The 14,007-nt window shown below is 47.8% G+C and overlaps 2 protein-coding genes across 5 annotated transcripts in view; one reads left to right on the forward strand and one right to left on the reverse strand.

The window, feature by feature from the left end:
* ep300b (EP300 lysine acetyltransferase b) overlaps positions 1–5,011 on the forward strand; it is a 34,856-nt gene extending 29,845 nt beyond the window's left edge. For all 4 annotated transcript variants that reach the window (XM_084370890.1, XM_084370891.1, XM_084370892.1 and 1 more), the window contains exon 30: positions 384–5,011. In XM_084370890.1, the coding sequence (XP_084227016.1) occupies positions 384–3,653 (3,270 nt within the window). In that variant the 3' untranslated portion in view covers positions 3,654–5,011. The remainder of the gene's footprint in view (positions 1–383) is intronic.
* A 3,421-nt stretch (positions 5,012–8,432) lies between these two features.
* Positions 8,433–13,371, reverse strand: cbx7a (chromobox homolog 7a). The gene is made up of 6 exons (XM_084371475.1): positions 13,017–13,371; positions 11,846–11,889; positions 11,616–11,681; positions 11,407–11,473; positions 10,142–10,451; positions 8,433–10,043 (listed from the first exon to the last, which is right to left on the reverse strand). The coding sequence occupies exons 1-6, from the start codon at positions 13,083–13,085 to the stop codon at positions 9,502–9,504; spliced, it is 1,098 nt and encodes a 365-aa protein (XP_084227601.1). The 5' UTR covers positions 13,086–13,371; the 3' UTR covers positions 8,433–9,501.
* Positions 13,372–14,007: the final 636 nt, after the last annotated feature.

The following is a 14,007-nucleotide window of genomic DNA, read 5'->3' on the forward strand; positions in this document are numbered from 1 at the left end:
ACTTTCGATGCAACTGCAGTGAGAAAGACATGATCCCTCACTGTCTTCCCACCATTGCCAGTTGTTTTAATTGGAACGCACAGTGGAACACAATACTGCTGCAGACGTGACAGTCCGAATAATAGTTATTTTTGCTGGAGTGCTCATTCTTAGCATTCTCAGATAAAAGGTTGGAAAATCTAGACAGGAAGACTGAGAAGAATCACTCCTTTTACTTTAGGTGTGAGCGTTTCTACAATAGCAAAACATTGCAAAAAGGCTGTGTTTGTGTGGGCATGTTGCTGTAGGGAATGGTTGGAAAGATGAAGTATAAACCAGAATTGTTAATCCAGCAACACCCATATTTATTTTCTTATCCCTCTTTTTCTCCTTTCCTTCTCCAGGACTATGACTTGTGCATCACCTGCTACAATATTAAAGGTCACGAGCACAAGATGGACAAGTTGGGGCTTGGACTGGACGATGACAGCAACAACCAGGCGGCAGCAGCTACCCAGAGCCCGGGAGACTCTCGTCGTCTCAGCATCCAGCGCTGCATCCAGTCTCTGGTCCATGCATGTCAGTGTCGCAATGCCAACTGTTCGCTTCCGTCCTGCCAGAAGATGAAGCGTGTCGTTCAGCACACAAAAAGCTGCAAGCGGAAGACGAATGGCGGCTGTCCCATCTGCAAGCAGCTCATCGCGCTGTGCTGTTACCATGCCAAACACTGCCAGGAGAACAAATGTCCCGTCCCGTTCTGTCTGAACATCAAGCAAAAGCTCCGGCAGCAGCAGCTGCAGCACAGGCTCCAGCAGGCCCAGATGTTGAGGAGGAGGATGGCCAGCATGCAGAGAGTGGGGCAGCCAGCAGGAGGGCCACCCGGAGGACCTGTTGTAGGACTTCCATCGCCAGGGAACAACGGTACCACAGCGCCCAGTACCCCAACTTCTGGTGGAACCCAACCCCCAACACCTCAGACGCCAACTCAGGCCATGCCTCCAGTCCAGCAGCAGGGACTAGGCCCTGGACCCGGAGTCCAACAACAGCAGCAGCCAGGTGGGATGCCCGCACAAAGTGGCATGCCTCCTCAGCACCCCCTTCACCACCAGTTCCAGCAGATGGCAGGTGGGGGAGGTGGGGCTGGGGGGATAATGAGCTCTCCCCAACATCAGCAGCAAATGCTTCCTCAGGTCCAGCAGCAGCAGCAAAGTGGAGCAGGGACCAACCCTCAACAGCTCCAACAGCACCCAAACAATTTGCCTCCATATGCCAGCAGACCCCCGGGCTCCTCCCCAATCCATCAGTCCCAGGGCAAACCGGTCCTTGGCTCTGCAACACCTCCCCAGCAGCAGCCTAGTGGCGCTGTCATGCCTGGAGGTGTTGGGGGCCCACAACCTCCCAGTCAGCCCCAGGGCCAGCCTCCCATTCCACAGCAGCAACAGCACCCCTCCTCTGGCCCTCCACCTGCAGCAGTAGAAATTGCCATGAAGATCCAACAGGTAGCCGATGCTCAGAGAAAGATGGCTCTGCAGAGACAAGCGGCCCAGGCAGCTGCAGGCATGATGCCTCCCCACCCTCACCATCAGCAGGGTCAGGGTCAACAGATGGGCATGGGACACCCAGGGGCAGTAGGGATGGTTGGGCCCCAGGGTATGCCACCACAGAGCCAAGCAGCTGTGGCAGCTGCCCGAGCTCACATGGATCAACCACAGGGTGCTCCATCAGGGATGATGGTTGGCGCTGGTGGGCCCATGCAGCAACCCCCTCAGCAGGGTAACCTGCCCCAGGGCCAGCTCCCCCCTCAGGTACAGCTTCAACAGCAGAGGTTGGGTGCTCCCCTTCAAAACCCTCAACAGCAGCAGCAGCAGTGGGCAGGCCAGGGGATGCCACCTCAGCAGAGGCAAGCTATGATGAACCACATGGGCCATCCAGCCATGATGGCAGCTCAACAGCAACAGCAGCAGCAAATGCAACAACAACAGCAGCAGCACCAACAAGCTCAGGGCCATGCTGCATTGATGAATATGGCACAACAGCAGCAGCAGCAAGGTATAGGTGGCAGGGTGCCAGGCGGTGCGGTCCCTGGAGCTACCGGTGTCCCAGGGGTTGGTGTTGCGGGTGGAAACATCCCCCAAGCAGCCCTCCAGGAGCTGTTACAGACTCTGCGCTCGCCCAGCTCACCGCTCCAGCAACAGCAAGTCCTCAACATCCTGCGCTCCAACCCACAGCTCATGGCTGCTTTTATCAAACAGAGGGCCTCAAAGTACAAGGGGGTGCAGGGAGGCCCCGGTGGACCCGGTGGTGTCCCTGGAGGTCCTGGACCCACAGGGGGTCCTGTTGGTAATGTAATGGCAGGAGGGGGCCCACAGGTGAACATGAATGCTGCAGGTCCTGGCCAGCCAGGTATGCACATGGGGGGTCAGGGAGGGACGAATGTCAACATGGCCACTATGGCGCAGCTACAGCAAGTCCAGCAGCAGCAGCAGCAACAGCAGCAGCAGCTACAACAACAACAGCAGCAGCAGCAGCAGCAGCAGAGGCCGATGCTCAGCGGTTTACAACAACAGCAAGTGGCAGCTCTCCAGCAGCAGCAGCAGCAGCAGCAACAACAGCAAGGGGGAGGAAGAGGCATGCAGGGCCAGGGGCCACAAATGGGAAATCTCAACAATCCCCAGTTTAGAGAGCTGCTCATGAGGCGGCATCTCCAACAGCAGCAGCAACAACAACAACAGCAACAGCAGCAGCAACAGCAACAACAACAACAACAACAACAACAACAGCAGCAAATGGGAGTCAATCATGGTCAGTTCCAGCAGCCACAGCCGCCACAGGGGCAGGGCTACATGGGACAGCCTGGAATGCAGCCTCCTTCAGTGGGACAGGGTCCACCTGGGGGTCCGCCTCTTGGCCCTCAGCAGCCTGGGGGTCCCGCAGGACAGCAGGGGCAAGGTTATCCAGGCTCAGTGGCCCAGCAGCAGGCAGCAGCTGCACTCCAGCAGAGGCTACAGCAACAGCACCAGCACCACCTCCAGATGCAGCAGCAGAATGCGATGGCTGGCCTGCCAGGAGGTGATGCAGGTGGGGGGGGTGTAGGAGGTCCTCAACAGCCACCTCAGGGTCCTCAGCCCACTCAGACTGGCCCCCCACCTACAGCCGCTCTGCTCCAACAGGCTCTCCACCAGAGGCTGCTTCAGCAGCAGCAGCAGCATCTTGGTCCTGGGGGGTCACCAGCCCAGCACAGCAATCCCATGAGCCCTCAGCAGCCGCAGCAGATGGCCCAGTCCCCACACCCACACCTGCAGGGCCAGGCGCTGCCCACATCGCTGGCTAACCAGGTGCGGTCCCCACAGCCTTCACCCAGACCGCAGTCCCAGCCGCCACACTCCAGCCCATCCCCACGCATGCAGCCCCAGCCCTCCCCACATCACATCTCCCCCCAGATGCAGACGGGTTCCCCACACCCAGGCCACCTGAACCAGCACCACCCAGGTATGGTGGTCCCTCCACAACAACAGCCAACAACCCAGCAACAGAACTCAATGGAGCAGTTTGGGTCGGACCAGAGCGCCATGCTGTCTCAGCTGAGCGGCATGGCAGGCCTCCACGGGCCAGGGGGCAATGGTCAGGACCCGCTGGGCCAGAATATGAATCACAACCCTTTAGACATCATGTAGGACGTCTGCTTAACGTGTCAAGTGGAGCTGAAATGCTCCGTGATTCTTCGCACAAACTGCACTCACCCAGGACAGTGTTATTGTTATTACTTAGCCTTTCTTTTTTATACTATTATTAAATGTTATTTAAAATGTTTTCAATAAAGATGCATTGAACTGAACTTCCTATGGGAGATGAACAATAAATCAAGCAGTCGTTAAATAAATTAGAATAAATGAATTGTAAGTTATTGCTGTTAATATATTTTTTTGCCAATTGTGGACAAAGAGGGGGATGGTTTCTCAGCACCACCCCTCACCTCCACCTCTTGCTGAATACAAGAAAGGTGATATTTTCGGGGTTTTGGGGGGTAAATAGGAGTAATTGCCTTTTTTAAGAAATGTTTTTAAGATTTTAAAAGTGGTCAAGAATTAAAGAGGAGATGATTTAATGCAAAGAACTTTTTTATCGGTTTCATTTCCCATCATTCAGTCTGTCTATTTCTGTTCTGCAGAGTGATGTGGATTATTATTATTAATGTAAATCCAAACATGATGCATATCTTAGTTTTTAAATGTTTGGGTTTGCTTTATTTATTTTCTTTGGGGGGTTGGGCGGGGGTGTTATGTATCCTGAGACTGCTACAATTCGTATAGAAATATATTTTTGTTATTGACTGTTAAGACGGGGTAGTGGAGATTTAATTTCACTTCAGATGTCTTTAGTTGGGTCTGTCCAGGTGGGAATAATTAAATGTCAGTGTTTTATTGCAGTGGTTGAGGGTCTGCTGTGAGATGTTGAACGGACATGTTGTGACATCCCGGCCAGCTTCTGTATTGGACATCGGTTCATGCTGGAAGGGACTCTTCCCTCGCAAACATGCAAGCCCTCTCCCTCGAATGTGTGTGCACTCCTTCCTTTAAAGACACTTAATATGGAGCAGTGGAGGCTTGGGGAGGGGGGGTGCATACCTGTGTGCCTGTAACATTTTGAGTACATGGGCTGGGATGTGAAAAAAGTGGGTGGGGTGGGCTCCTTTTAGTGTTTTTAGGATTCTGCTGTTTGGAGTAAACAGAAGATTTAGATCCAAATGAACTGTGTTGCACAGAAATGAGGAGAAATGAGGAGACATGAGCACTCAGTCTCCGTCTCTTTCGGCCTCGTCCCCTTTGCTGCTTCCCTTGGACTTTAAATACCCTCCTCCTCCTCCGCTTCCTCCTCCTATGGGGGAAGTTGTTCTCCCTCCCCCCAAACTCCATCCTCTTTATCTTTCTGCTAAGAACTTTGGGAGTTTAATTTAATATTTTTTACTGTACAAAGGAAACACAAACTGTGGACTCAAATACTGTTTTTTATAATAAAATGAAAATTACCAACAGTGAGTGTCCTGCATGTGGCTGTTTGTTACAAATAAGATTGGTGATTAGGAGCCGTGTGCCATATCATACATCTTCCTTTCAACAAACACACTTTGTGCCTGTATCACCAACTGAAATTAGTGCGTCATCCAACTATCTGTGGTTCTCGGATGAAAACCTGCCAACAGCCAACAACTGACCAATCAGATCACCGCAAGAGTGATATCATTTCTGCAGGATCCTCAAAGGGACATGCTGACTTAACAATAAAGTCAAGTAATAAAAAGTAATATTTTTTAATATTTTGCTGCTGTTCAAGGCCTCCCATGCACTAAATGTCAAACCAAGGCATAATTTCCTTCATTAAATACACAATAAAAGACAACTAACAGTATTTTACCATTTTTGGGTCATTCTCAGCAGTGATGGTATGAATGGTACACTCTTATTCCCAACTGTGAATGACATAAGGCAACTTTGTGATGATGATGGAACTAAAATCAGTACCTTATTATTAGATGTTTGATTGGATTTTTGCCAATATCCAGTATGCCGATATTTTCCAACTCACTGTGGCCAATGCTGATATATGCAAGTATTTTTTTCCATCTAGTGCAAGAGACCGTCAAGTCTCCTTTAAAGGAATTAACATAATATTATGCCTACTCTTACTGTGATGACCCACTGACAGATGGGGTCTTCACATTCACATGGTCAAGTAATTAAACTTCTTAGGTTGAAATACATGTGATGTTCACACAATCAGGGCGTCTCTTGGCCTGTCGTATGTCATATGACCATTGCTGCAAAAACACCAGCAGAGCTCATGCAGAAACATGGTGAGTCATTTGGCTCAGGTTTGTGAGATCTGACCAATCAGAGCAGACTGGGCTTATAAGGAGGGGGGCCCATGAAGAGCCAGGCACAAAAAGAGTGGTCAGACAGAGGGTGAATAGATGTGCTGCAGCACATTGACAGTATGAGGAAGAAAATTAGTTTTTTGAACATTAAAGGATATAAACATTTTCTGGTAGACACCAAAGACAAGAGAATATGGGACCTTTAAAGCCTTTATCAGCTGATCCTAATGACATGCTGTTATCGTTGCGCATCCCTTCCTTATATTGTCCTTTATTAGAAAAAAAACCTTTTTGGGTTTGAGATTAATTTATAATCAACATAGTTTCTCCTCTCCTCTCTGCACTGCCAGTAGAAAGAGGCAGTCACATAAATATTCAATATTGTTCATCATGAGTAATTAAACAAAAGCACTCATTATACTACTGAACATTCAAAATGCAAAACTTAACAGATAGTCTTAGCCAGGGGCGTGGCCAGGAAAGCAAGGGCCCCTCCTGAAATCTGGCTGGGCCCCTCCAGGTGGGGGCCAAAAGGACCACAAATACATGCAAAAAGACTGCAATCAACATGGCGTCTTGTAGTATTGTGTCTTGCTCCTATGTAGAAGAGACAAGGACTAGATTCAGACATGTGAAAGCCCCGCCAACCCATGTCTCACAATCTGTCCATGGCTTTAGGCTATTTGGAGTCACAAATAGCAGCTTTAAATTGATATAAATTCATAATAGAATATTGAAAGCTGTTAAATTGGCGTTCATTTATTCCACTAACAAACTAACTGTTTATTATTGCCAAGAATTTGAGTCTCCACACATTTTCACTAATTTTCTAAATATGCCTCCTCATCAGCAGAACATTATGAAGAAGCACTGCGAGTATTATTGCTGAGTAAACCTTGATTTCCTTCTTCTGGCAATCAGTATTTAAAACCTTTATCAGATGTTTTGGAAGTATCCCTGGAGGAGCTCCACAAGATCTACTGGACATGTTAGTCGCTAGGCCTTTCTTTAAAACTTAAAGCCATGGATTAAAGACTCAATACATCATTTGACACTGAATAAAATTTTCTTTATTATAAGAGGATATGCTCTGAAATGGTATGCTAATGGTCGCCACGGATATTTCAGTTTTGTTGTACGGTACTGTTATGTTACAGTAATCTGTTTATTTGTAACTTTGGAATTAATTTCTTTTGGTTTTTTACCATTACTTTCCTACTTTCCACTATTATTCATATATAATTACTATCAATTTCTGTCACATTCAATTTATTTATATGTACTTGCAGTTGTTTATGAAATTGTTTCTGTTTGATTACTCAACAGTACAAAAGGGATGGGGCTCTGTTGGAATAGAAACTTGGGGAGGGGGGGTGTATCGTGTTTATCCAACTGCATCTGTGATTTATAGAATTTTGTAGGATTTTAAATACTTCTAAAAGACCTTGAGCGAAATACAAAACACACAGCACTACAAAAAAAACCTTGATTCCTTTCAAATGTTAGTGTAGGCCTACTTAATCAATAATCGAAGACATCAACTTTTTAGAAATATTAAGATGGTGTTAATTTGTTGTCTTAAAACATAAGCAAAAGACAATTCATTCACCATGTAGAAACTATTGATTCGTAACCCTACGCAGTAGATTCACCTTGACCCCACAAAGGTCTGATCCAGACCCCTGTGATCACAGCTGCTTTACATCACAGTTACAAGAGGGAGAGCAGGACAAACAGCTGCAGCACCGACACGATGTTCACTGATCTTGTGATTCTACACAGGTGAATTTGTGGCTGAACAAGAAGCTTAATGTCTCCTAAATGATTCTTGTTAGTTCCCCACACACTCCACCCCCTCACTTCCACTGCTGCACAGTTCAAATACACTGAGCTGATGATTCACACTATTAACTTGATGGCGTCACTTACAGTAATATGTCTTTCCTGAGGGGAACATGCCCTCTAATGGTGACACATGGCAGCACGCTTGTTCAACATGAAGGCAGTAATAATGGATGGACAACACACTCAGTGCTTTTACAGATATTATCCAAAAGAGTTCAGTATTTTGTTTTGCTTTGTTTTAAAAATATATATAAAGTAAAAAAAGTTATGTCAGAATAGCAGGTTTGAAGAGAAACCCAGATGACTCTTCTCCTGTTTGCCGACAGGTCATTGACACAGTTTAAAGTATCTGATGCTGACAAAAAGTGTGCTGTACTCCCACAGTAAAACCTCACTTGAATAAACTAGACTGTCAAGAAGCTCTCCCCAGTTGTGCTGCTCAAGAGTGCTCCAAATTATGATGAATAAAACAGAAGAAGTAGCTTTGGGATTTGGGGGCGCTGTTGACTGCAAAACAAACTGTGTAGCTTGCTCTGATGGGTTCATATATCAGGAGTGCCTTCATGCTTCGGTGCACTTTGTCTAGAATCACCACACAATAAGGCCTGTTTGAAGTAAAAGTGTCTTAAAGTTGTGCTGTGGTGGGAGGTTTCTATGTATTTTCTTCCTTCCTCGACCTTCTATCTGATATTTAATTTACATGAGAACATAATAAATATGCTCCAAGAGGCAGAAATATGGTTTTGTACATATTTATTGGAAATGCAATGAAAATAAAAATTCATTTTTAAAGAGAAGACATGTTTGACAGCTCATCTTTGTCGGAGAAAGACTGATTCACTGACACATTAAGTGACATAAGTTAGTTTAGCTTATACATGTGACATGCAATAAATAATAGCTCACTACGGTCTGACCTAACGTACATTTGCTTCCATTTGCACATTACCTTACACAGCGTGACATCAGCTCTTTTGAAATGCACAAAGGCTAGTGAAAAGAGTGTACTATCAATTGGTTATACAAAAATAGAACCAGGTAGCATTTCATACTTGAAAAGTAAAAGGACAGACAGACAGACAGCAAACACAACTGTGTACTTCTTTTTGTGCATCCATCCTCCTTGAAATACAGGACTGCATCTAAGCGGCAGGCATTAACTCTCTCGCTTTGTTTTTATTCCTTTTGTGACAGAAATAAACCTCTTCAACAAACCACAGGACAGGGCTTTGTGCATGTGTGGCACAGACTGACAGGGCATGCGGTTGGCTCTGTGAGAATACTGAAAAAGAAAAGAGCAATATCTTTACAAAATGTTACTGGTAAGAAAGAGGAGCGGCTGAAACAGGGCCCCGAGCAGTGATCTGAGGGTGAGAGACCGGTGTCTGGCTGGAAAGCACTGAGGACGGCTGGAAAAAAGTAGCTGCATGGAAGTAGTATTGTGGACTGTGACGTTTTGCTTCAACCGCTGTCTCGCCATCTGTCTCCCGCTTTTGGTAAACCCAGCGGCCGTGCGGCTGAAACCTGCCACTGAGATCCATTTAGTCCCCTGGATTGCAATGGATGATTAGGGCCCATTTTGGGGGCCTCAGGCTTCCTATCACAACTTATAAATGAGCCACAATGATAAAATTACCACTCATTTTTGGATTCAAAGGCAATAATGTCTTCATCGAACTCAGTAGGAAATGAGTTTATGTAAACATGTGGAAATATCTCACATACACGACTATTTACATGTACAAAATGAGTGGCAAGTCTAATTATGGTTGTTTTGATCTCCCTCCATTTTGTTTTGTCACCATTCAATATCCCTTAAAGAAGCCTTCAGCCACCGTGGCCTCTTTAAAAGTCACCGTCAGAGAGTTGATAGTCACGTTTGTCACAATCACCTTCCTAGCATGCTCTGCTGCAGCGGGAGCAGCCTGACTGAACGACTGATTGTCACCATCCTCTTCCTCCTTCCTCGCCTCAGCAGTGGAGCAGACGGTGGCGTCACCTGCCATCTCGCCGCTCCCCTGAACGCACACTATCACAGAGGTCTGACAAACGCACCTCTCTAATGTGGGACACTCCGACACTGACTCCGCGCCCTCCTCACCCAACCTGTCCCAATCTGACCCGTCACCCACTGTAATCGCATCTCCTGCTTTGGCCTCAGGCGCCGAGGCATTGTCCTTTGATTGGTCACACGCAAGTGTCTGGTTCTGTCTTGTTACCGATGTCCCTCTGCCTGTTCTGTCAGTCCATGTCTCTGTGCCTACCCCTGACAGGTCAGCGTCCACCTTCTCCTCCACCTCTAAGTCCTGTCGCTCCAGCAGGGGTGGGGAGCTGCACTCTGACTGACCTGAAAAAGAGAGAAAGAGAAATGTACGTCATCTTTAAAAAGGTCAAAGTTCAAGACCAGGCTGCTGAGTTTCTAAGTGATCAACTTGACAAACCAACCATATAAGCTGTCTTCATGTCTCTCCTCAGTGGTGCATTCAGACTCCTGCTTGTCTTCTTCGCTGGTGCGACCCCAGTCCTCCTCCATGGGCTCCTCCTTCTTCCTCAGTGGACGGAGGGGTTTGTGTGAAGGTCCCTCCGACCTCCGTTTGGTTGCCCTCTGCCTTCTCTTCCTCCAGGCCTGACGAATGGATATGCCGCCCCGCTCGCCCTGGTCCACATCTGTGCTCATGGCACGGGTGAGAGAGAGACGCAGGCGAGGCGGGGGCTTCTCCTTGTGGGCACTGCGGAGGTCCATGGCAAAGATGTTCTGGGGGGGGGAGCAAAGGTGAAAGATTAGCTTTGTTCAATTTGAGATAACAGCTACAAAAGTTTGTCTCCAGGAACAATTCTGTCATCTGGGTTGGAGTTCTGAGGAACTGGCCGCAAAGAAATTTACTTGCTGAACAACTTTGTGACAGAAACGACATTTATGGGAAATGTAGTCTTAGTCCTGTGATATATGTTACAGTTTTTTTATTTTAAACAAAACCCACGAAAAAAAATACTAAATGGATCAAAGATTGACTGTAAATCAAAAGCCTGACATAGTTTGGTCATTGCTGTATTATAATCTGGAAACCAGACTAAACTACTGCGCCAAAAATAAACAAATAAAATAATAGCGACATAGTTATATAAAATAGTAAGTGTTTCTCCTGCTAGCCCTGCCTGCGAGTTAACGCTCGGTCAAAGACTTTACAACGTGATAACATCAGTGGTGCCAGAACTCCTTTCATTAAACTGTCTTGAAGAGGGTGTAATCGGAGAGCAACAGCCGTTGTGAAAGTGATAGTAACACTGGAAGAACAAGAGTGTCCGTTTTACCACACCCCTCGCTCCCAAACGCTGCACTGCATTCTGGTCTATTGAGGCTGTATTAGTTAGTAATTACCCTGATGATACCATACTTTTCTTCAGACTTAACATTTACAACGGACGCCCTGCATTAAACTTATGGGGTCTGAAAGAAGTTAGGAATAATCGAGCATATAGGGATACTCTAAAGTTGCATTTTGGGAAATGAGTTTGACCCACACTGGGGACTAAAAGTCACGCTACTCGGCCTCTGCTGCTTCAGTTTGACTAATCTTGCTTCCATCTGTCTACTGTGAGTCCCCCAATTTTATATAAGGGCACTACTAAGTCAATGACCCTTCAATGCTTCGCACAAAAAAGGATAGAACAAAGACCGGTGAGACAAGAAGAAAGGTAATTGTCGCTACCCGCAGGACGAGCCTCCTGGGTCTGAGACCTTTCCTGCGATAAGCCAGAGCTCTGATCTTCTCCTGACTGGGGGAGAGGTAGGAAAAGGAGGGGCGGGAGAGGACAGAGACAAAGTGACACAGGGAAACAGACTGTGAGCGAGAGAACAAAAAGAAAACTGAAAAAAGTGCTTTGCAAGCATAAAAAAGAGCTTTCTATGATTACTCACTTCTCTTCGTAGGCCAAGACCAGGCGCGGGTCCAAAATATTGTCCTCTGGTTCCCAAGTACTGTACCTGCCAACACACACACACACAGAATAATAAATAATTATATCTATCTAACTATCTATCTATCTATCTGACATGGTGTTCAGGTATCAATGAGCATGTTTTTAAAAGGCTACTGAGTGTATATTGAGGGGATGAGGTCACTGGATGATGACTCAAGGCTTACTCACTTTGGGGACCATCCCTGCCACTTCAGTAGATACTCCACATTACCCTGAGGACAGACGGACAGGAGGGGGCAGTTAGAGGAGATACAGCACACAGCCGGACACACACACACACAACCTGCGTCTCAGATCGGATCCAGCACGCTGCAGGAACAAGCTGCTCCGAGCGGCTGCGGGAGAAAAGGAGGACTGTCGCTTTAACGCGTGGAGGGAGTACGGAGGGGAGGGTCATGGACATTTTTCTCCCTTTCAAACGGTGTTTTTCTCTGGGATGACGTCAATGACAGCGGGGCTGGGTGGCCTCCAAACACCAGCTTTTCTCCCGAGTCGCGGTGACGTGACCGCACATGGCCACGCGAGCCGGTCTCAACCACGCACGGGCTCGTCGGCCCGGATAGGTGGGGCATGAACATGTAAACAACGTGGCGTTGCGCAACGCTCAACCAGCGAGCCTGACACAATCACCACAGTCACCCCGAGCGAGAAACAACTGGAACACTCACCTGGCGTGGAGGAGAGCCGCTTGTTTGCGAGGACTCGCGTCGCTCACACGCTTTCAGCATTTTATAACATCAAACCAAACTTTATCACAGGCTCCTACGATCAGAGGCAGGGGGCGACGCTTGTCGTCTTTTGCTCGCATTTACAGGATGTACACTATGTTCACAGCACGCTGCGCCAAACACGCACTCCTCGCACCGTGGAGACTGTTTGTCCACATCTCATCCACTGTAAACTCAGCTGGTCACCGTTACGCAGCAGTCGGTGACATTACGCAGCAGTTCCCCACAGGAGCCGCCGCTCTGCTCGCTGGCGCAAGTTAAATCAAGTGCGCAGCTCCCCCGGTCCTGACCGTACACACACCCCCTTTAACAGTTTACTACAGCTGCGTAGGCTCCTCCAAAACACGCTCATGCTGCAGCATCTCGGCGGCTGCACAGGACGGGTACAGGATGTGACTCAACAACGTTAAACTTCGGTGCAGTTAATAATTCAAAGCATAGACTGTTCGAGCATCCAATTTGCGTAAATAGTTGGAAAACTGCGTAGCCTAGTTTCGTTGCGCATGAGGACGAAAGGCGATGCTGCGCTGCACACCGCGCTCCGTTAGGACCAAAAACACGCAGGGGGACAAGTTGTGCGTAAGTTAAATGAAGTGCAGGTGCTCGCTTACCTTTCGCACTCTCTTCTTCGTTATTGACTCCACTGCAAACACTTGGTCGCCAATGGATGACAGCTCCATCGCCGCGCGCTCCTCCACACGCTCCGAACAGGACACAAAGTGGACGTGTGGATGTGGATCCGCGCTGTTGTTGTTGTCGAAGAGCCGAAATGAAACTAGTTGGAGGGGACGAGGGGAAAACCCTCGGAGCGTCGCTGCAGCCGCTCGCTCCCGCTCTGAACACTTTGTTTTGAGCGCCGAGCCTCCGCGCTTCCTTCTCACCAAACTCCAGCTGCCTGCCTCCCTCACTTTTTAAATCTGCGACACATCAACACAGGACAACGCGCTGCTTTAAGCCGGGCGCGCCCCCTTTCCATTGCGTAGGGCCGAGCCCCCAATGTGCGTGACCGCGCTCGGGGCCGCGCACGCAAATTAGAGCAGAGTGCAGGAGAGGGACAGAGGAGGAGGGAGGAGGGGTCAGAGAGGCAAGGTTACATGAGACTGAAGTCAGAGGAGTAAACACTGAGGCACAGTGAGGGACGGCACCAAAATTCCTCCGTTTAAAACACGATTAATAATTGAAGTGAGTGTCAAAGGCACTCTCGTTCACTCATATTTGTGTTTCATGAACTTTTCAAACCTTACTCTTTAGCAATACCACTTAATAGCTGGGACGAGACTGAACAATCAACCGTCTTTCCCCAGGGAGTTACGTTTTGTGGCTTTAAAGGGCACTAGGTAGTTTTGGGAAAGAAATTCAAACTCAGAATTTTTAATATTTATGCAACAAGCTGTTCTCGGAGGAAAATGAGGTCCTCAGAACGGGGTCCGCCAAATGCAAACAAAGGAAAACAGCATGAAACTTGTTTTCCTTTCGGGGTGCCTCGGTAGCTCAGTTGGTGGAGCATCCGTCCCGTGTACGGAGCCCTTGTCCTTGCTGCACCGAGTCCAACTGGTGGCCCTTTGCTTCACGTCGCGAAAAAATGTGTTCCCCAAAACTACG

This window comes from Pagrus pagrus, assembly GCF_965226575.1.
Source record: "Pagrus pagrus genome assembly, chromosome: 13".
Taxonomy (NCBI): Eukaryota; Metazoa; Chordata; class Actinopteri; order Spariformes; family Sparidae; genus Pagrus; species Pagrus pagrus.

What these genes read in the sequence shown, in the direction of transcription:
- cbx7a (XM_084371475.1), bottom strand. Translation starts at nt 13,085, where the DNA reads ATGGAGCTGTCATCCATTGGCGACCAAGTGTTTGCAGTGGAGTCAATA. An exon ending in TGGCAGGGATGGTCCCCAAA is followed by an intron (nt 11,682 to 11,845) that starts GTGAGTAAGCCT and finishes GTGTGTTGGCAG; the next exon opens with GTACAGTACTTGGGAACCAG. An exon ending in CCAGGAGGCTCGTCCTGCGG is followed by an intron (nt 10,452 to 11,406) that starts GTAGCGACAATT and finishes TCCCCCCCCCAG; the next exon opens with AACATCTTTGCCATGGACCT.